This window comes from Cariama cristata, unplaced genomic scaffold, assembly GCF_000690535.1.
Source record: "Cariama cristata isolate BGI_N322 unplaced genomic scaffold, ASM69053v1 scaffold15901, whole genome shotgun sequence".
Taxonomy (NCBI): Eukaryota; Metazoa; Chordata; class Aves; order Cariamiformes; family Cariamidae; genus Cariama; species Cariama cristata.
The window spans coordinates 1-22,267 of NW_009597655.1; the positions used below are offsets into that span (position 1 = coordinate 1).

At 38.2% G+C, this 22,267-nt stretch overlaps 1 protein-coding gene across 1 annotated transcript in view; it reads left to right on the plus strand.

Moving 5' to 3' along the window:
* Nucleotides 1–1,683: 1,683 nt before the first annotated feature.
* The window catches only part of COL1A2 (collagen, type I, alpha 2), a gene marked incomplete at its 5' end in the record, with an annotated part of 38,477 nt that continues 17,893 nt past the window's right edge, over nucleotides 1,684–22,267 (plus strand). Inside the window, 28 exons of the mRNA XM_009708994.1 lie at nucleotides 1,684–1,701; nucleotides 2,385–2,420; nucleotides 4,092–4,175; nucleotides 5,548–5,604; nucleotides 7,823–7,867; nucleotides 7,968–8,021; nucleotides 8,324–8,377; nucleotides 8,771–8,824; nucleotides 9,334–9,387; nucleotides 9,653–9,706; nucleotides 11,131–11,175; nucleotides 11,424–11,477; nucleotides 11,585–11,629; nucleotides 14,130–14,183; nucleotides 15,737–15,835; nucleotides 15,921–15,965; nucleotides 16,073–16,171; nucleotides 16,711–16,764; nucleotides 16,862–16,969; nucleotides 17,829–17,882; nucleotides 17,988–18,086; nucleotides 18,969–19,022; nucleotides 19,410–19,508; nucleotides 20,287–20,340; nucleotides 20,962–21,015; nucleotides 21,142–21,195; nucleotides 21,295–21,348; nucleotides 22,154–22,198. Coding sequence (XP_009707296.1) covers nucleotides 1,684–1,701; nucleotides 2,385–2,420; nucleotides 4,092–4,175; nucleotides 5,548–5,604; nucleotides 7,823–7,867; nucleotides 7,968–8,021; nucleotides 8,324–8,377; nucleotides 8,771–8,824; nucleotides 9,334–9,387; nucleotides 9,653–9,706; nucleotides 11,131–11,175; nucleotides 11,424–11,477; nucleotides 11,585–11,629; nucleotides 14,130–14,183; nucleotides 15,737–15,835; nucleotides 15,921–15,965; nucleotides 16,073–16,171; nucleotides 16,711–16,764; nucleotides 16,862–16,969; nucleotides 17,829–17,882; nucleotides 17,988–18,086; nucleotides 18,969–19,022; nucleotides 19,410–19,508; nucleotides 20,287–20,340; nucleotides 20,962–21,015; nucleotides 21,142–21,195; nucleotides 21,295–21,348; nucleotides 22,154–22,198 — 1,680 coding nt within the window. The remainder of the gene's footprint in view (nucleotides 1,702–2,384; nucleotides 2,421–4,091; nucleotides 4,176–5,547; nucleotides 5,605–7,822; nucleotides 7,868–7,967; nucleotides 8,022–8,323; nucleotides 8,378–8,770; nucleotides 8,825–9,333; nucleotides 9,388–9,652; nucleotides 9,707–11,130; nucleotides 11,176–11,423; nucleotides 11,478–11,584; nucleotides 11,630–14,129; nucleotides 14,184–15,736; nucleotides 15,836–15,920; nucleotides 15,966–16,072; nucleotides 16,172–16,710; nucleotides 16,765–16,861; nucleotides 16,970–17,828; nucleotides 17,883–17,987; nucleotides 18,087–18,968; nucleotides 19,023–19,409; nucleotides 19,509–20,286; nucleotides 20,341–20,961; nucleotides 21,016–21,141; nucleotides 21,196–21,294; nucleotides 21,349–22,153; nucleotides 22,199–22,267) is intronic.

Sequence of the window (22,267 nt, forward strand, 5' to 3'; positions counted from 1 at the left end):
AGCGGTAGCAGTGCCTTCCCAAAGGCTGAGGAGATGGGGCAGTTTGTGTGAGGATCCCGCCGTACGGAGCGCCCCCGTTTTTCCCGAACTAAGATAGTGTAGTCGCCAGTATCACCATCACTTGAGGGGAGTAATGTCTTTAATTTGGGGTTAGTATAGGCAATCGGTGTTCTGCCGTGGTATTTCAGCGCTTTATAGTATTCAGCATTTTAGTATCGTTACCTGCTTGCTGGACTCTATGAATCATCTGAATTTACTGTGACCATACATTGCCAAAGTGACACTTTGTGGAAGAACACCCAACAACCTGTTAGTAATAATGTCGAATTGCTGGCATTAAAGTGTGATGTGAGCCGTTTTTCTGTGGTAAGTTTCAGCCAAAATAGATTTTTAACTGCTTGAAATTCAGAAAACAGATTTCTGAAAATTAGTATCTCCAACTAATTAACAAGAGCATACTTAGTAGGAAATAACATACGGAGAAAAAGTTATTTGCTGTTTGGTGTTTAATAGCTTCAAACTGTTCTCTGTTACACACTGTGAGGTTTTACAGGAAATTGGGGAAATAGGCATGTTTGGGTAGAACCATTGCCCATAAAAAGTGAGATGAGGCCATTTATATTAAAACTTAAGATTACTCCTATGTTTTAATATCTTCACCTCTGTCAGCCTGTCTGGGTTTATTCATCTGTTGCATGCACACATACGTGAAAATATATATGTGCATTTTTTTCCATGGAGATATGTTTAACCATGTTTAGAGCAGGCTTATAGAAGATATGTCTTTTTCCTGTATCAAGCATATTACTTGTTTTAATTTCATTAGCAAGTCTGTTTTGGAAATTTCCAATCTGATTTGGAAATACATAGCAATCTCACCTGTGAGTCTTTACAGATTAAGATAATCACCTTAAAAGTAAGAAATTCCATTAAGAAAATGTTTCTTGTATTAAGAAAATTAACAAAATTGCATTTTGATTTGAAAGCATTGAAGTGTAAAACTTGTAAAATAACTGAATCCACACTAATTATTTCCTTTTTTTTTCTTTCCCTTCTTTTTCCAGATGTGAGTGAGGTCAGTATAGTTATTTTTTTATATGTAACATATGTTTTTTAATATGTAACACACAACTTCTTTTTGTGGCAGTATAATTTACTAACATTAGTTCCCAAGATGGTCATGGAAAGATACCAATTAAATCCTGAAGGGACTGCCTGGAAAGGTACCCACCCCAATTTCTCGAGTGGGACGGCCTTTTTAAGAGACTGCCTTCATAGGTGTAAAGACCATGAGGAGAAAGTAACGGAGCAGTGGTGTTTGGATGTTATACCTGGCAGTTTGGATTGAAGATAACTCTACTTTAAAGCCAGTGTTACAGTCTAACTTTCATTGCACGGAAGGATTATGAAAGAACTCAGGTGTGACTTCTTTTATGCCACAGGCTGTTTTGTAGGCTGCAATAGGTATAAAATTGTTAGTCTTCAACAGAATGTTCTAATCTAGTTACATGTATCTTTGCTATATAATAAACTCCTAGCTTTCATAGTAATTTAAAACCATAGAGCAAACTTAAATATACTGTACTGAGAAAAATTATAGTTATGTAAGAAGTCGAGTCTAAGTTTAACCATTACTTTGTACAATTGTATCTTTTTTAAATTGTCTTATTTTATTTTTTCCAGGCACCTGCAGGGCGGAAGGTAAGCAGTTTTATTTTTCTTATGTAGAAATGGAGATGATATCAGATACTCTTAGGCAAATTAATACTTTATTGAATATTTGATGAAAGGCAAACTGACTACTTTCGTTATTTCCAGTGTTCCCGGAGAACAGCAGTAGCACTGAGATGAGTAGGAGATAGAAAGGAGGGAACGATGGGTGCAACATCTTAACACCAGGGTAAATTCAAATACTGGATTTAAGCTGCTTTGCCCAAGAGCAGAACTAAGCCTACCAAGACTAAACTGCATCAGAGTATCATTCTTGTTCAACCAGAGCTCCTTTGGAAAGGTTTACATGAATTTAACAGTACAGCAATGTCCGTACAGGTCTAAAAGGCTAAACAGGTTCTATTTTTATTTCTAAAAGTCACTACTGTTAAATTAGAGCCAATTGTTCAGTAGAGACTGAAACCAACTTTGCAAGTACTTCTGTGGAGTGTGCAGTGATACTTTTAACTGACATAGTAATGACAGTGACTAATCTGTTTCCAGTAGCTTATTGTGGAAAAAGAGTATGCTGTCTGTGGAAAATAGCTATCAGCCTGTATGTGCAGTCTTCTTTCTCTTTTTCATGTACACTAATTACTTTTAATGTATCTGTTTCCCTGTATTGCACTAGAAAATTTCCATGGTAACTCATTAGTTTTATTTTCTATCAACAGGGCCCTAGAGGAGACAAAGGGCCACAGGGAGAAAGGGTAAGGAATTGGACTGACGTTCATTTGTTTATCTTTGAACAACAGTTGTTGGAAGACCAGTAGGAAAAAAATTAAGTTTAGGTATTGATGTGAGATTAAATTAATGTACCTGTAGAAGCTTGCACATACAATTTCATTAAAAAGAAACCAAGTTACCTATGGACGAAATTCTGCCCCAGCAATACCTCACCAGCGTAGTTATGGTCATTGTGCCTGAGCAGATGTGTTTGAGTTCAGACAGCAGCCTAGCAGTCCAAGTGATGGCTTAAAGAACTTTTTTTCCAACTGCCCACAGTGGAAATAGTGCATGAAAATGCAGAAGGGAAAGTTGACACATAAAGAGGTAGTCTTTGAACAATATGGTATATGGATAAGGTCTCTACATCAAACCCAAATAGACAAAGCTAGCTTTGAGGATTGTTCGTTATCTGTGCCTCCAAAGATGATTTGAAAAAGCTCTCTTCTTGGCAGCTAGGCATTGGTCATCTACCTTCTATTGGTCAAAGCAGATATTGTACTGTTAAAGGCTACTGTAAAAGTAACCATAAATAAGGACAGTTGAATAATTTAATTGTAATGTTAATTCATATTGCTGATATCTGCTTTTCTGATTTGCTTCTGCATCATTGCTGCTTTTTGTAAAGTAGTATTCTGAAATTCAAATCCTTACCTGGGCGGTGTGTAGTTACGTGTATTTTTTGTATCATCTTCTGAAAATGAAAATGCCATAGTAGTGATAGGTAGCTCTTGAAGATTTCTTAGATCATAATATGCTGACAAACATAATGGGAACTATTAGCAAGAGTATATCTGTATGGTCAACTGGATATTTGCTTTAGGCTACCACCGATTAAATTTGCTTAAAGAAATGATATACATGCTTTGTTCTGAAGGCAGCAAGCCTAATCCTGCTCCTTTAGAAATCCATAAGACTTTTATTATGAATTTCATCTAGCACTGAACTGGGTCCAAAATAGAGACCAAATGAAATACCTCACCTCAGTTGCCACGATGGCAAAACTTGACTGGCTTTGTGCATTGAGGATGAAAGAATATAAGGGCAAATGTTGCTGGACTGAACACATGTAATTTCAAGCTGTTGTAAAAGAAGTTCTAACCGTGGTAGCAGAATGACAGTATCAAAAATCTGTAGAAGAACACTGCTTTATTGTCATTGAATTTGTAATTATACCAGCAAATAGTCTACACTGATTAAAAGCTGGCCTTTGACTTACTCTGGATCTATGTTAGTTTGTACCAGCAGGGCTGACCTCTGCCAATCCTCAGTTGGTCAAGTTTTAGGCTCTTACTAACAGAATCTGACAGGCTGCGTGGGTCCACATGGGTGACTTGGGCTTCATGGGTCCAAAATTCGGTCTCTTAATCTCCAAATTGGGAAGTTTCATTTTATGCTTTGGTAGCATAGATCCAATATTGCCCCCATAAGTCTTCCCAAATATGAAACTATGGTAAATATCTGATAACGAGGTGTGGTAAGGCAATGTAAATTCAGGCTATGTTTGTTTTCTAAAGCTAGCCATTTATTGAAACTGCATATATAGCACTGCTGTAGTGTGTGTTGTAGGTACCTGGTTGTTAATGACTTTATCACTTCAGAGATTTCTTTAGCCACTTCTAATGTTCGCTTTATAATCCTCTTTTTGAATCTAGGGTCCACCAGGTCCACCAGGCAGAGATGGTGAAGATGGTCTACCAGGTCCTCCAGGCCCCCCTGGTCCTCCAGGTCTTGGCGGAGTAAGGCATCCAAACTTTCTATTACTGAAACTGATAATCTCTGCTTTGTGACTAAGACTAAATGCATATCTGCCAGAGAACACTGATGTTGCATTGGAGAGTAAAGGAAACATTCTCTTGTGATCTGCAAGAAATTGATGGTCCCAGTTCCAATGAAACTCTCCTTGGGATGTATATTTTCTGTGGCAAATTTGGATCCTGTATTCAACAGACTTATGCACAGGAGCAAATCAACCCTGTTAATTAGCATTAAATTTATACAGTCAAAATGTGTATGGATTAGGAATCAACTAAATGAAACCTGTGCTGTTAAGCAGATGAGGAAAAGAAACGGCACTTTTTGGTTGGGTTCAAGAGACAGCAACTGTATTAGAATAAGTTGAAGAAGACTACCCTTAAGCTAAAAGTCCATACTTAAAAGTCCTTTAGAATTTTAGAATATCTTCCTTTAGAATTTTTCATTTCTATCTGTATTCATACTGCAGAATGTAAGTGGACTGTGTTGGATACACACTTTCTGCAGAAGTGTCCATCATGTATTCTCTGCAGAATGCTGGCTTTAACTCTTTGCTTGACATTAGCTTGCACAGGGAGCACGAAGACATAGACAGTGTCATACTGATCAAGTTTAGTTACTCCTCCTGCGTGGAAGAATACTCTTTTGCCTTCAATATGAATAGCAATAATTTATTTTCCTATTAGCAAACCTCAAACTGCTTTCATTAATTTCTATTATTTTAATATGCTAATAAAACAAAACAAGCAAGAGAAGGATTTTCAAAAACATTGTGTAGAACTTTTTTCCATTTTAGTGAAGAGGGAAAATGTGCTCTACAAAACTAGATGTATATTTGCCTGCAAAACTTACATTGATAAAAGATTGAAAATCCAGTGCAGTGTTTCTGAGGCTGCATGCTCCTCAGACGTTTTTGAAGCTGAAAAGCCCACCTCATCTGGTAGTCAGTCAGGGCTGGAACATTAATTTTGCTTAAGCAATGTGGTGAAAAAATATGCATAACTTCCCTCACTGAAAATGAGGCAGAACGATTAGAGGATTTCAGGAAAGTTTTCAGTTTTAAATGAGCACTGAGTTTACATTCTTAATTTTCAGTTCACACTATTGCAATGCCTCTCTATTATTACTGTGTAGATATGAGGCCATGGTGTGAAAGGACCTTCCTAGTAAAATCAAGTCTTCCTGGAAACAAGTGAATAGAAATGTATTTATAATAGGGCCATGTTTACTGAGTTTTATGTATGCTGCTTTAACATACCGTAGAGCAAGTCAGATGACAGTTAGATGTAGAATGATAATTATCGATACTTTTTAAAGTTTTCAGTATTTTAATTGCAAACTTTTTATCACCCACAGAACTTCGCTGCTCAATATGATCCATCTAAAGCAGCTGATTATGGCCCAGGACCTATGGTAGGTATATGCACTTGATAACTTGCATAGGTAACATGTTTAGTATTTTCCTTTGAGTCTAATCCAGCTGTATTAATGCAAAGCATAGTGTTAAAATTAGTGTTTTGGTCATATATTTAGTCAGACTGTAAAGTGATCCTTTGATGTAGGACAATGTGAAGTGTTTGAAATATAGTCTTAGGACTTGAAATACGGTCTTGGGGCTGTATATTTAACTGGAATATAGCACTACTGGGTCTTGTGCTTTAATTCTGTCTGTTGACCACACTTTTATGAATCAGTGAATCTCACAATCTGATGTCAGATAACACATGTACTTTGATACAGTATTACTTTACCCATATTGAGACACAGGTCTAGAAAGTAACTCAGTTTCTCAGTTCCAGTTGGTCACGATTTTTCTCCCATGGCTATGCAGCCCTTTTGATATCCTTGGATTGCACAGCTTTGGTAGGAAATCAGCCACCGTATTTGGTTCTGAACAACTGAATGTTATACTTGCTACTACAAGGCTATTTTGAGGAGGAATCTTTATCGGTTATTATATACTATGTCCAAATGGACATTTAAGGAGTCTATTGCCTCTCCACATGAATTTTGAACCCTTCCTGAGGTTAGACGTTTTGAGTGTACATAGGTAGCAGAATATGGGTTAAGTTCACCACACACACTGACATCACAGACAATGCATCTGATGGGTGAGCAGCAGGATGAGGCCTGCCCAGGATTATTCCAGGTCTTGTTTCCATTCTTGAAAACAGTGTAATATTAAATGAATTTTTGAAAATATTTTGGCATCCATTTAGATACTAAATGTAGGAAAATAGGGATATCTTTAATCAACTTCTGCTCTCAATGTCTGACAATAAATCAGAAAATGTAGATGAGGATTTATTTGGGGTGTCACAGTTTCTAATTTCCAATTTTTGAGTCAGTTATGGTTCATCTGACAGCAACAGCAGTAAAATCTACCTACTGTGAGGAATTTTTAAGTTTCCTAAAGAAAGTGTGAGAGATTGGAAAATAGAAAAGGAGGGAAAAACAACTATGGAATACAATTCGTGAAGAGATTCACAGGGCTTATGCAGCACGTATGATTCAGACTGTCCAGAAACAGTTATTTTTCCTAGAATTAATGTATATTTTTATAGCCACAAGATTGCTTTAGCTTCCATAAGTAAATACCTGTAATTAATATGCATTTATTCCCCTTAATAAAAAGTATTCAGTCTTACGGGAAAGCTACGTAAGCCATTGAAAAGTTGGCACATTATTTCAATCTTGTAATGAGAAAATCTAAAAGAGTTCCCAATAAAGTATTAAAGCTAATTAAAAACATAATGATTTCTGTTGAAACATCTCATAAAACATTCATTTAGACAATAGAAAATGGAAGCCTAAATTAAATTTCAGTTCAAAGTTGTTTGCTTAGTAAAGCTTAAGACAACTGTTAAGAAAGTGCAGTAATCTATGGAAATTCCTTTTTAAAAGTGATTTTTGACCCATTTTTCAAGATGTATATAAATCCGAAATTCACTCAAGGAGAGTATGTTAGTGACTTATTTTGGAGGTGAAATGAAGAGAATTTAATCAAAACCAGAAAACAATTCAATATTTAAATAGAAGTTCATCATTATTTGAAATAGATGTATACACAACCTGTATACAGTCCTTTGATATCTTTCCAAAATTATGTGTGAACCTCCCAGTTCATGGTAATACTGCCATTTATATACATTTATTTTCCCTTTTATCTCTCTACCATTTTAATGGTCCTTCTCTCCAACATCTCTTCTTGAAAATCATGATAAAATTGACAGGCCCAAAACCACTACCTTTCTTAATGCATTGTTACAACCCTTGTCTTCAAACTCTGGAAGTTCATGTACAGGAAGAGAGAGGGTACATAGAAGAATGAACCAGTGCACTTGCTAACAAGACAGAATAGATTAAGAAGCCTAATCACAAGGTTCCCAGCCATAATGGTATGCTCTGATTATCTCACTGGATTCCATGCTGGTTCATTTGCCATTAGAAGATGTGTTTGCACTTGGACTGCCTGTGCAAATTCATGCAGATCTCTTAACTTCCTCTAACTTGATTTGAACATTGCACACTGAAAACTGGAACGCTTACCAATATTTCAGGAATACTAGTGTTATAGATAAGTTTATATAATGGTGATTTTTAAAAAAGATTTGTAATTTTTCTCCCCTAGGGTTTAATGGGACCTAGAGGCCCACCTGGAGCATCTGGACCCCCTGTAAGTACACTTTCGTCTCTTCTACTGAATAACATTGATATACCTGTAAAATCACAAAATAGCTTGTTCAAACACTAACAAAACCTCCCTCCTCTTCTAGGGTCCTCCTGGTTTTCAAGGCGTTCCTGGTGAGCCTGGCGAACCTGGTCAAACAGTAAGTATGGATTTCACATACAGACACTGTTAGCATTAGAAATAGGACACCAAAGTAGGCTTGTAATGCTTAGGCCCGTTTCTCCTATCCATATGCACATCCTTGAATGTTTGAATTGGATATTCCTGCTTGATCTTGTCACAGAAACAGAGGTAAACACTCAGATTTGGACTCCTTCAGATTGGGATCATGAGGTGCAAAGTCAATTAGGCTTCGGCTATGCCTCAGCTCAACTCAGAAACCAATGAAAAGACTTACCTGAAGAATGATGCTTTAAGTAATCCTCAATCTATTTTTAACAGGGTCCCCAGGGTCCTCGTGGTCCCCCTGGTCCTCCAGGAAAGGCTGGTGAAGATGTAAGTGGTTATTAAATGTTTCTCATCTCTTTTGGGGCTGTGATTCAACTCTAACATTAGGTTATTGTTAAGCTGAGCATTCTATTGGCTATAATTTTTACATTGTTCCATAATACTGGATAGAATAAATAAACAACCCCTGAAATAACTATTTTACAGTACGAGAGATGCTGTATGTGGGAAATGTACAGAAAAATTGATAACTTCAAAACCTCTCCAAATACATTATTTAGCTTCCTGAATACAGGGAGAAGGAAACTTGAAAGCTAACAACCTCTCTGTATTTATTGAAAAGAGAAACTTTGCCAATGTCTTTTCATTTTTAAATGCTTTATGTTGTTATTTTATAAAATGAGCTTTACTTCTTAGTGCACTCTTACTGCATTTTTTTAGGGTCACCCTGGCAAACCTGGAAGACCTGGTGAGAGGGGTGTTGCTGGCCCTCAGGTGTGTAGCAATCTACTGTATATAATACAAAATAGTTCTCTTATTAGTGAAACCTAAACCCACTTCTGCATTGCACCACATTAGCAGTCTAGTAATATTCCTTATATGAATTAATCCAATTTCAGTTCTTACCTTCAGGGATATCATATAGTTAATGTTTTTGTTTTGTGTTCCCCACCCCCCAGTAAAGCTAGTGTAATAAATAACAGAAGTGACATAGTGAGGAGTTACACAGGAGCAGCTGAGCAGGCACCTTTGTATAGAAAGCTGTGCTATCACATGTTAACGCATGAAATTTCTGAGATTCAGAACTGGAAAATCAGGTTGATTACTGTTAGTCTTGAAACAAGTCTGGTCCTGGGAGGTTAGGGAATGGACTGTGTTCCTCACCTGAATGATCACAGCCCAAATCTACTAATTAATTTTATTGAAAGAATTACTCTTTTGCTTTCTTTGTAACTGCAGTGTATAATATGAGAGACAATCATTCACGCACTATGTGTTTTTAGGGTGCTCGTGGTTTCCCTGGAACTCCTGGTCTGCCTGGCTTTAAGGGAATTAGGGTGAGTATATACATACTTCTTCCCTGAATAGTTGAGACTGACCACACTTCAGCATACTGGAAATCCCCTCAAAGTTAAGAGTGCATGAACCTCTCTGAAGTTTTTAATATCTCCTGATAAGAAAGACTGATTTAAAAAAAAAAATCATAAGATTGTATTAGGAAATTTTGTATGGAAAGAAGGATTTACCTTACAAGACTAAGAGTTTGTATATAGTCATTTGTGGGAAAATATGTACTAACATTTATTTTTCTACTCAATATAGGGACACAATGGTCTGGATGGTCAAAAGGGACAACCCGGTACTCCTGGCAACAAGGTAAAGATGAAATCTGAGAATGTATCATGCATTTGTAGCTCTTTCTAGCGAAAGACATATGAAGTCCCCTCCAATCAATCTTCCATGTTGTCACTAAATGTTGCCCAGCTGCAATAATCTAGAAGTCAGTGGGTGCATGTAGGACAAATACATGCGCTTTAACATGAGAAATCATTCCTGTGGCCTTATTCTTGAGCCCTCAGTCAAGTTAGTACTTTCAATGAGTAAGAGCTGCAGAATTTGGCTCCTGATGATTGACTGTCCAGCAGCACTTAAGACTGATTTTGCTATCTCTGCTTTTCTATGGATTGTATTTTGATTTTGTTGGGTTTTTTTAAAGCACACTAAAATGAAAACATCTAATTTTTCTACAAAATTCTGCTGTGTGAGACACATGCTCTAGTGTAAGGTTTTCTGCTAAAAATTTGGATAGATGCAGTGCTCTTCTGAGTTAAGGCTATTTGATATTCACAGTCTTTTTCCTTTTTACCTTCTTCACATTAGTGCACATTTGAACACTATCCTTAAAAAATGTTTTAAAACACAGTTTAGAAATATCTCTAGCAAACTCTTCCTCTCTTAGTTTCCTCTTCTCCCGTTCCACCTCAGTGCCTAATAGCAGTGTTCTTAAAAAAAAAAAAACAACCCACTACTGCAATACTGGGTTATAGGAAATTTTAATGCTGCTGACTTATTCACAGGAGACTTGTATTCAAGAACTTTTAATATAACAATGAAAATCTCAAATACTAATTCTTCCTCTTGCTTGTTTCTGAGAGCTTAGCATTACTTCCTTATAGAGTTATTAACTGTAACATAGCATTCTCCAATATCACTACAAGTTGTTAACCTTCAGAAAAAGTTTGGTAAAGAGATAGCAAACACTCAGTCTGTCCCGCTGTTGGAGATTAAAAACAGATAAAGCAATTAAGTAAAGGAAAGAACAGTTATTAGTAAGAGTGCTAATCTGACTGGAAAACACAAGCATAATAAATCAAGCTTACTCATGATGTTACTGTGCTGAAAGCAGTGATGAAGGCAAAAACTTGTGCTGTTTTCAGCTAAAAAACAGCTGCTGATTGATCCGAATTGGTAGTTGACTATCCAGGCCTTATCTCTTAGTTGTGTGCTACAGAGTAAATATCAGAATAAAGAAAGAGGGTAAAGAAAGCTGAGATAGTTAAGTGAAGCAACTTGCTCTAGCCCACCTCTTCTAAGAGGATTCCAACTGGCCATGTTTTGGGGTCAGTCACAGTCTCTGCACCCTCAGGACTGGATGTGCTATTATTGTATGCTGTGGTCTAAGTGCTACAGAAGACAAAGACAGTAGGATCCAGCAGTTGAATATCTCTGTAGATGCTGTTGTGCTATCTGTCCAAAGCATCCTTTAAGTAATTGAAGCCTGCAAACTTTCTTTTTCATAGGGAGAACCTGGTGCCCCTGGTGAAAATGGTACCCCAGGACAACCTGTAAGTATTTACTGCTGCTGGGGAAAATCATAATCTGATAGATATGATTCAGCCAGCATTTTGGTCAGTTTTTGTCATCAGTGACACTCCAACTAGCTAGATACTCTAATGTAATAGTATGAGAATATTTAGAACAGAATTACCTGGCTGCAACACACTTCATATGGAGACTTAGCAGAAGAAAAAAAAAATCTATATATCTTTGTTCAGTAAATAGAATAAATGAGTTAATTAAATTTTTCTTTCAGGGTGCTCGTGGTCTCCCTGGTGAGAGAGGAAGAGTAGGTGCCCCTGGACCAGCTGTAAGTGGCTTCCCATCTGTCTGTGATCATGACCAACCACTTACTGTGGCTTTCTCTGATCTTTGAATCTGTTTTGAAACTCTGTTTATCATGTTCTCTCCTCACAGGGTGCTCGTGGAAGTGATGGCAGCACTGGCCCCACTGGACCTGCTGTAAGTTTCAGTCTTGATCTTTGACAATCTTGTTCCATTAGGCCTTGTGTCCCTCTTTCTGTTTATAGAGGATTTCTTGGGCTTTGGAGAAGTTGATCGTGTGGATGTTTTTAACACAGTTCTTTGCTGCTTATCAGACTATCACAAAAAGAATTAATAAAACATAAACCCTTTGCAGACAATATCCTGAGAGCTTCAGGATTTATATTAAACACATCTGTATCAAAGGAACCAAATATTCCCTCATTTGCCCTGGTTAGTTCATAGGGAAACACCTGATGAACAGAATTCTCATTTCCAACACTCTAACAGAACAGTTCTCATCCCAAAACCACAGAGACTTTATAACTTTTAACAGATATATACCATGCACATGTTGCAGATGACTATAGTTATATACATCCTGAAACTGTTATATGCACTCCAGGACACAGCTTTGCACCTGCAATGTTGTCCTGTCCGACTTAACAGGAGCTAACCTTTTTCATTCACCACTGATACCGGAGTTATGTGAGCTAGCGTGAAAGGCTAGTAAGATCCAACTGTCCTAATCTGACTGATAAACAATAACTGTTCTAATTAGTGCTAATCCAATGCAGATTTATCTGTTTTAAAGGAGTTAGTGTTGCCACAGCATACCACTGACTTCAGTAAACCTCATTTATTTCAGTGAAATAAATGTGTGTACAAGCATATAGTTTTGAAGCTGCAAAAAAATTCAGGAATAGCCCAGAATAGTTTTTCCTTCCTGCCTTCAAAACTTGAGTCAATGATGAAGCTGTACTTGATTACATTAACTTTGCTAAAGTTGATTTTAATACTCCTTGTCACTTCAAACATCTGTCATGATATAACAGAGTAGAATGTTAGCATAGGTGTGAATTTCACCTCCGTTCTCCCATATGGGGTATTTAAAAAATATCTATGATTGGGCATTTAAATTGCAGGCAAATAGAGAACTTGTAGCTAAGATCTGGTGAAACACTTTGTAGTAGAACCAAAACATTTTAGCTGTTTTGAAGGTGATTGAGTTACTACAGGAAAAATATTCTGGAGCTATTGATTGCAGAGGCAGCAGCAGAAAGTTGCATTGGGTCCCAGTGTCTATGCCAGGCTAAAGTTATTTTACACATACTTAGGTTACGATGCTGTAAACATTCTGCGTAGCACTTACTAACACTTTTTTTTTTAACTGAAACAAATAATGTTTTAATCTCCTTGCCACTGGGAATTTAATACATAAAAAGAGTCACTGCAGTGGAAATTCTGGAAGTTTGTATTTTCATACCTATCTTAAAGGGCATTTGGTCTTTTTTTCTTTGCTTATGCAAAACCAGTGACAATTCCAGGTACACAGTTTATAACAAACACAGTAGGTTATAGAATGTTGGAAGCCTGTTCCTCTTTGCTATACCAGCTGACCCATTTTATTCCCTTGGATTTGTGAGGCAATTTTATAGTAAGTATTTATAATTGAAAAATGTTAGCTCACAAAAAAGTAGATATCAATCCACAATAGCTATGAATGAGTTGGATATTTCGTTAATAATTGAAAAAAACTATATGCTTTATTTGTATGCATTAAAGAATAAGTGAATCCATCAGTGTATCTTCTCTTGTGGTGTCTGTGTACTGTACATTAGGAAGCTTGTCCTATCATAATTACAAATCTTACAGCAATAGCTAGACACAGTAGAATCAGTAGAAGGCCCTCTTCAAGCTGACGTGCCATTGCCTTTGGCATAAAAAAACCCCTCAGCTTCATGAAAGGGCACTGGGGCTGCACGTGTTCACTGCCTCAAAATGTATACTCTGGGTATGAATTGAGATTTCTAATCCATTGGCATGCTAGAATCAGCTCCTGCCCTCAGCTGCTGTTAAGCCTTATCCAATTTCTAGTACATTCTTACTGACCTCAATATAAGTTGTGCCAAGCACTGGCTTGTAAAGTGGTGCAGAGATCTTACCAACCCTCTTCTGATGTGTGAAGAAGAATGCTGTCATCAACACAGGGCTCTTGTGTGTGACCAGTAGTCCAGAAGGACTGCTGGTGTGAAAGTATACACAGTTCCCCCTGCACAGTAAATGTGTTGGAAACAGCCACATAAGACTTAGATTTGCAGGGTGCAGTGCTCCCCTTCATTCTTTGTGGGACTGTACAGCAAGACATCTTGCCTTGCAGATACCTGCCTCTGCCCATCCTCTGTTTATTCTTTCTCAGGTGTTTGGCCTCAAGGCAAGGCTTTACCAGTCCTTGCTTAATTCACACTTTTTTTAGCTGCACTGCAGATGTTTTTCAGCATTGAGCTCGCTCTTAACTGTTTGTAGTGAACGAAATCTGTCAGTTTGGAGTTGCAAAAGGGAGCTGATATTCTGAGATGGTAACATGCGGAAGTGTCTAAGTAAATGTGCATTTTCTTAATCTGTTTACTTCAGCAGGCAAGATGTTTCTGTCATCACTGAATATGTTTACACAACTGCCTTCCCTTTCATTTCGTAGGGCCCTATTGGTGCTGCTGGTCCTCCAGGCTTCCCAGGTGCTCCTGGTGCTAAGGTATGAACATCTGCTTCTACTGGTACACTTGATAGTGAAGATGAAACACAGTGACTAGTACTGCCAGGCAGCAAAAGAACACCCTGTCTGGAATGGGAGTGCTTTCTTATCAGTTACAGATCAGGATGAGGATGAATCCCTACAGTATTTGGAAAACATCGTATATGAATACTAATTTAAAATACAGCAGTTATTTCATAGCTGAAGATTGATGCTAGGCAGGTTCAGGAAGACACATAACCTCTTTTTTTTACTGGTTCCTATGTTGTGCAGTTGTATACACTTTCAAAGGGTGACATCAATCATGATAAATAAGCAAAGTGGCAGTTTATGTCACTTTACAGAAGTAGTGGAGGACCAAGAAGCTGCAGTTAAGTATTGGGCTCCGTCCAGCCTAAGTTCTTGAAATTGCAATGGAGAAATTGCATTTAAACTTTTCAGGTTTAGGGCAATACCATTTTGTTTGTGCAGGCTATAACTTAAATGATTCGGTTTATTGCTCAGATCTTAGCATTTTTACCTGGGTAAGAGTATCATTATTTTGAATTTTACTTTGTCCAAGGAAGGATAGAGGATTTGGGACAAGAGTATCCCATATACTGCATTTACAAATTTCACTGACCATTTGCCAAGAAGCTCAGAGCTGCATACACTTATATGTAGTGTGGTAACAGTTTTTCAGTTTTTCACCCTTAACACAAGTACACAAACTCCATGTCACAACAGAGAAAACTCTTATCTTGATTCACCTTTTGAAGAAAACAGAGTATTGTTTGCTAGACATCTTAATATTAACTGCAGGGGAGATGAGGAAAAATTGAGATCCCATTGTGGTTATTCTTGTCAAAAGGCAAAACTTTTGGAAACCATCAAGTCTTCTCTGATGCAAATGTGAGTGTGGTTACGGCAATTAATTTCAAGAGAAGACTGCCTACGTATCCAGGGTGAACTCTGACTACTTAGAGAATCGTTGAAGAGAAGTTGTCATTATATTCAGTTTTTTGTGGTAGACTTAGTGAATACAAGCTTCTGAGATTAAACCCAAGAACCCTTTTTCCTGTCATTTACTCCACTGTGAACATTATCCTACAGCACTCTGATCAGGCATTGTTTTGCATTTTGCATCAGTGCAGATGGCTTCTTCAGGTACAAGACAGTGGTCAATGAGGTCTCTCACACTGTGAGGCATCTCAGGCCAATGCTGGAGGCGCATGGCTGCAGATAACACTGGAATCACAATTCTGATTTTCTTGATCAACCTTCTGTGTAATCTTCAGCGATAATGTAGCTTCTCAGATATGCTGAGCATCTGCTGTTCCTGTGTTAGCCATCAGCTTCTGCAGAGCCTCTCAAGTCATCCCAGCTTCAGTGCCTTTAAAATCCAATAAAAGCTCTCAGCTCCTTGATTTCCTGGCCTCTGAAGTGGGAAAGAACACACATATATATGTATTTATATATGATTGTCTTCTTAATGTCAGACTAATACAGGATTGCTCCACTATTGCCCTAACACTGTGTACACTGATAGAGGGCTCTGCTCTTCTCTCAAACAGGGTGAAATCGGACCTGCTGGTAATGTTGGTCCTACTGGTCCTGCTGGTCCAAGAGGAGAGATTGGACTTCCTGGTTCTAGTGGTCCTGTTGGCCCTCCAGTGAGTAACTTGCCAGACATTATCTGTTGTTGGATAGGTGCACTTGAGCCTCTGGATTAACCAGTATTGTTATCTTTCTTAATAGGGCAACCCTGGTGCTAATGGTCTTCCAGGAGCTAAAGGTGCAGCTGTAAGTACAGCCATACTCACACTTCTTTGCTCTAAAAAAACCCAATTCAGTTAATGCAACAGAAAAGATAATGGGCTTATAAAACTTTTTTCCCTTCTGTTGGACAGGGTCTTCCTGGTGTTGCTGGTGCTCCTGGTCTGCCCGGTCCTCGTGGTATTCCTGGTCCTCCTGGCCCTGCTGGTCCTAGTGGTGCTAGAGGACTTGTTGTAAGTGGCCTTGTGTATTGCATGTCTTCATTTGAAAATTGGACACAGTGTCCACAGTTGTAAAAGATTTCCTCTGGATATATTTTTGTATTTCATGCAGACATTTTTTCTTGCTCCACTATAATTAAACATTGTAGTTCATTTCTGTGTCTCACTGCTTGCTTCAGATGCTGAGACTGAAGAGGTTCTTTGCACTCCCTTTGAGTGCAAGGACTGTTAAGCTCTGTCCATGTTGATAGTATCGAGAGAGATGTGGCAGCAATCTCACAATCTGGCCCTCAATGGGTATCCTCAGTAGAGGAACCAGCCTGAATGTGTCATAGTTCGATTACTGTAATTTCTAAGCATCTTTAACATGTTTGTTTTCCTGCCTGTTTTGCAAAAAATACAGTTATGTACATTGGCCATTTATCACAACAGAGGCAGGCATGACATTGGATATTAAAGAGGTCTTTGATTAATGAAAAAGCTGTCCAGGTAGAAGACAGATTTCTGGAATGATGCTTAATTCCATGATCTCTTTTTGTTTTGGACTCTAGGGTGAACCAGGCCCTGCTGGTGCCAAGGGAGAAAGTGGTAACAAGGGTGAGCCTGTAAGTATGGCAACATGTGAAGGTTTTTTCAATGAAAAAGCCTGAGAGTATGTGCAACACAGCATCTGATTTCTTTTTCTCTGTTTGCCTCAAATAGGGTGCTGCTGGACCTGCTGGCCCTCCTGGTCCTAGTGGTGAGGAAGGCAAGAGAGGCAGCACTGGTGAACCTGGCTCTGCTGGTCCCCCGGGCCCTGCTGGTCTAAGAGTAGGTTTTCTTTTCATGTTCCAGAAGTAGAAGCAAAAAGGAAAGACGAAATAAAGCTAGAGTCCCAAAGGCAAATTAAGTAATTATGAGTAATTAAATTTACATTAATGCTGCTGAGCAAAGATCATTTGCAATTCTGAGCCTTTTGATTAGTTGGGACCAAACCTATTTTTGTTTTGTAGTAACGCTGCTTACTATCTTATCCATGAAGTAATTAGGGGTTGCTTTCATTTATCCATTGTGTAATATTTAGTGAGTTTTCTTTAATTACTCTTAAATCTTTGATGAGATTTAACTGCTTAAAACAGATAATTGGCTCACGCATAATGTGAGGCAAAAGGTTTCAATTCAGTGTCTTCAAGGGCGCCTAGTACCCTTTTCACTGGGTGAAGAAACCACCCAGTGAACTTCAAGAGGCATGTGGCTTCATGCAGAAAAAGGATTCACAGGAAATAATAGGGAAAATGGCAGTGTTTCCACCAGATTTTTTTTTGGTAGAGATAAAGATTCAGTATTGTGCCTTGAGTAGGGTGTACAATCAGAGAGAAGCCAGTAACTTTCTACAGAGAAGTGAAGCTGAAACTGTGTAGGACAGGTTGTGGGATCCTAGATGCTGGCTAGAGCCACTATTAGATTACAACGAACACTGAAAGTGCTCTGATACAGGCAGATAAGTACTTAAAGAAATCTAAAGGAAGTGGGAGAGATTTCTTTCACAATATACATTTACGCTTAGAGCAGCACTTACCTCAAATTCAGCAGACCTGCTCGGAAGGCTGAAATTTAGCAAGCACTATACACCTTACAGGAACAGATTTATTTCTTTCCCTTTCTTGATTTGTTTTGTGTTCACTTGCAGGGTGTGCCTGGATCTCGTGGTCTCCCTGGAGCTGATGGCAGAGCTGGTGTCATGGTAAGACTTTTGTCTGGGTCACTATTTCTAAACCATCTTCTTGTATGTACAGATGTGTGATGCTTTTTGCTACCTCTGCCTAATTTTATTTATTTATTTTGGTAGGGACCTGCGGGTAACCGTGGTGCTACTGGTTCTGTTGGTGCTAAGGGTCCTAGTGGTGATAGTGGACGTCCTGGTGAGCCTGGTCTTATGGGTCCGAGAGTAAGTTTGAACTCTGTGGTGTAAGTTTGAACTACACAAAAAGAAAATGACTTACAATTTAGGGACAAAATTATTCAGAAATCCAGCTGCAAAAATTCAGCCTGTGCTAACCACAATTAGGACACTTCCACCACTCTATTGAAAAAACATCCATGAGGAAATGATTAAGAAGCATCAAAATGTTCATTGAAATTAGCTTCTTTTGTATGTGGTAGCATTTGATTGCCTTGTCGTGGAGCAGTGCCCTGTAGTTGGGGGATGAGTGCACTGGATACCGCAGTGACTTCTGAGAGGGGGTTCCACTTCTGGTTATTTAACCACAAGTTATCGCTAAGATCACAGCTGAAGTGTGTGTGTCCTCTTTAACTAACTAAAAGAAAAGCAAACCTTACTAAAATGATGTGAGATGGCTGATCTCAATTATTTCAATTTTATTTTGCAAATGGTTTGACTGAAAACAGCCATCCAATTTTAGTGGTGCTGGCTGCATCCAGATTATGTCCATGTCATTGTCTTTTATCCTCTTTAATCTACTCTTTTTCTACCCCACCCCATGAAGTGAAAGAGTTTTCAATGCGCATGTGAACTATAGACATCTGCACACATATAAGCACATTCTCTGCTAAAGTAGAGCCTAAATGAGTTTATCTGAGTGAAACAGACACTTATACTGATTTTCATCTGGCATAGGAGCACACACCACCAAATGAAACTTCAGCATGTTTTAGATGTAAAGTTCATAGGACATACAATCCTGTTTCCAGACTGTATTTTGATAACTTGGCATCCGTGTGTGTGTATGCGCGCATGTAGAAAAAAAGTTTTGGTTAACTGTTGGTGAGTTGGTTTCTGTCTAAAAACATGAAACTTTTCCTCTCTCAGGGTCTCCCAGGTCAGCCTGGAAGCCCAGGCCCTGCTGGCAAGGAAGGTCCTGTTGTAAGTATCTTGCTTTTCATTCTATTTCCCCATTGCATGTGAGACATAGACTTAAACTGAGATTTTAAAAAGCAGATATCTCAGCACTGAGCTCTAACACAACTCTATAAAAAAGCAGCAAGATTTTATTACCATGTTACTCAGAAGATCAGTGAGAAACTTTCCATTCACTTCTGTGGGTCTCAGATCAGGCCTGTGCCCTGGAAGGGGAAGAAGAAATACACAGTTCTACAAAAAGGAGAAAAATGGAAGAATGCATGAGCATGTGATGTATAAACAGTGTTCAGAAGTTAAATGGCATTTGCTTCCTGTCAGTACACATTTCTCCTAAAACTGAACTCTAATTAAATTACCCCAGCCATTTGATAGTATGATTTCTTTTTCTAGGGTTTTCCTGGAGCAGATGGTAGGGTTGGGCCAATTGGTCCAGCTGGTAATAGAGGCGAGCCTGGCAACATTGGATTCCCTGGACCAAAAGGTCCAACTGTAAGTACAGTACAGAAACTTTCTATTACTCTGAAGGTATTTCCAGACTAATCTGTAGGTCCCCAACTCTAACAATCAAACACATCTCCCTGTGTCCTCCTATACTGCTTATTGGATGGCATACACTTACGTTCGAGTCCTGTTTTAAATTATTTTCCAGTTATCTGAAATATGATTAAACAAATGAAAAACTGGTTAATTAGTTTAGGAATATTTGGAGATTGAAATGATTAGAATAATATATGTCTATATCATAGTTTCTGTGTGTCCATCGTATCATTTCCATATATACACTTCAGTAAAAGTTCTGTAAAGGTTGGCCACCAAGCCTAAGTTTCAGTTCCAGAGTATTGTTATTTATGGAGCACAATCCAAAACTCAGTCAATTTAGAAGAAAAGCTACCAGTGATTTCAGTGGGGCTCTTGACATGTCCAACAGAGGCCACAGATAACAATCATCTCCTGAATTTGTGGTGTTGCTATGCATACACACGCATGCAGGCATAGATATATAGTGTATTGCGTATGATACTATGCAGTGTGTCATGAATTATGATCTCAAAAAATAAAGGAATGAAGTTTTGGAAAGACATTTATGTTTGAGCTCTTCTTTCTTAGTGGTTCAACAAGGCAGATGGAGCTTGTGAGTGTTTTAATTGGGGTTAAAGAAATACTACAATAAATCTCCTGGCAAGAAGAATATCAGTCTCTGTTTAGTAGTTTAAACTGAATCTAATATGAAGTCTTTAACTTTTGTATCTTTTTCTTTCAACTTCAGGGTGAACCTGGCAAACCTGGTGAAAAAGGCAATGTTGGTCTTGCTGGCCCACGGGTATGTGGATATGTTTTCTTTATCAATATCCAGAGAGAAAAAAGTAGATTTTCAAAACCTCTGTAATAAGGTAGCATTGTCTTGCACAAGCATGAATACATGAAATAGAAGAGCACTTGGGAATGCTTTCATCTAGCCTCATGTCAGTGGGGACTAGAAATGAAAACTACCCTTCTTGGGTATTAATTGGGTAATTAATTATGGGGTATTAGCTTCCTATGAAGAGGAAAAAATAGCACTCCCCATGCAAATTTTTGAGGACAGTGTATGGTTTCAATTTATCCTGTAAATTTCCAACCTCTTACTGATAGCTGAAACTTGCTAATTCTTCCATTTACGGGACGAAATAATTGGACTGTTGTGGGAAAAATGCTATCAGCAAGGTTCCCATAGTCTGTGATTCCAAAAGAAGGATGAATGTGCTGCACTAATTAAAACAATCACCTGCATTTAAAATTGTAAGCATCTTTAGTACCCTTTGACAGTGAAGATCTTACTAGTAAATGATTAAGTTCAAAATATGCAGCCAGAGACCTTTGGTTTTGGCACAGAATCACTTTAGAGATATTATTCATAACAAATCAAAACTTTGATAACATCTTTCTACTTGAACACATTTAGGGTGCTCCTGGTCCAGAGGGAAACAACGGTGCTCAAGGTCCTCCCGGAGTCACTGTGAGTAACAGCCCCCACACAGATCCAATTTGTGATTTACTTTTCATTAATGGGACTTCCCCTTTTAAAATCTGTTTTCCTGTATTTCTCCTTCCAAGTTACTCACTTATTTTTCATTCCATCTAGGGCAACCAAGGTGGAAAGGGTGAACAAGGTCCCGCTGGCCCTCCTGGTTTCCAAGTAAGTAACTATGTGCACTGCTCAGTGTTATCTATGGTTTACAAATCACGAAGTTCTTCTGCCTTAACTTTATTTGTATTCTTGTTTCTTAACACTTAGGGTCTGCCAGGTCCCTCAGGTCCAGCTGGAGAAGCTGGTAAACCAGGCGAAAGGGTGAGTGACAGATACAGTACTCCACAAGTAGGAGCAGGCATTGCATAAGCATTTTTACAATTGCATATGTGGTGAGGCAAGAGCCTGTTGGATCCACTTGCCAAAACAAAGCAATCAGTGTTATATGCAGAGTTTAAGAATCGCTTTCGTTAAAGCTGGCCACAAATGAAGAAGGTCTGTTGGAATTTGCAATATCCTTTTTTTTTTTCAAAGTTTTGGTATGAATCTGAGCAAAGCCAGTCCTTTGCTTTTTGGGTCTTAAGCAGCAATAAAATATGCCCCCTGCCCCAAAAGACAAGACAGTACATGAAAAATATTTTACTTCAAGGTTTAATCTAACCTGCATTACTCCAGTTGTATGCTTTTGCACCTCAATTGATTTCAGTGAATTTACAATGGCATACAACTAAGGTAGCTCAGTGGTGATTCAGGCTCAGTTAAAGTGTGTGATGTAATCTGCAAATCATGCACCCTATGTGTCATAACCACTTTAACATTTATAGTTAGATCTCTCTGTGTCCCTATAAAAGAGTTTACATTGCATGTACCTGAAAAATGAACTTGGAATTTAATAGCGAACTCTTTCTTCAGATGAGAAATTCTCATGTGTGCTTTGAGATATTGTGCAGCTATATGAAAAGGGTTTATTTCTGTGTGTCTAAAAGACTGGTTTTAGTCTGAAGACTTTCAGTATGCTACCGCAATTTGAGAAGCATTTCTATTTACGGCTAAGAAACAAAGCGCAATTTAAGCTAATAAGTTTGCTTTAGAAATAAGCTTTACTGATACATCTACTCTCTTCTAGGGTCTTCATGGTGAATTTGGTGTCCCTGGTCCTGCGGGCCCAAGAGTGAGTAACTCATCTAAAATCTGGTACAGACTGTCTTAATAATGTGATCGATAATAGTAGTAGCTATAT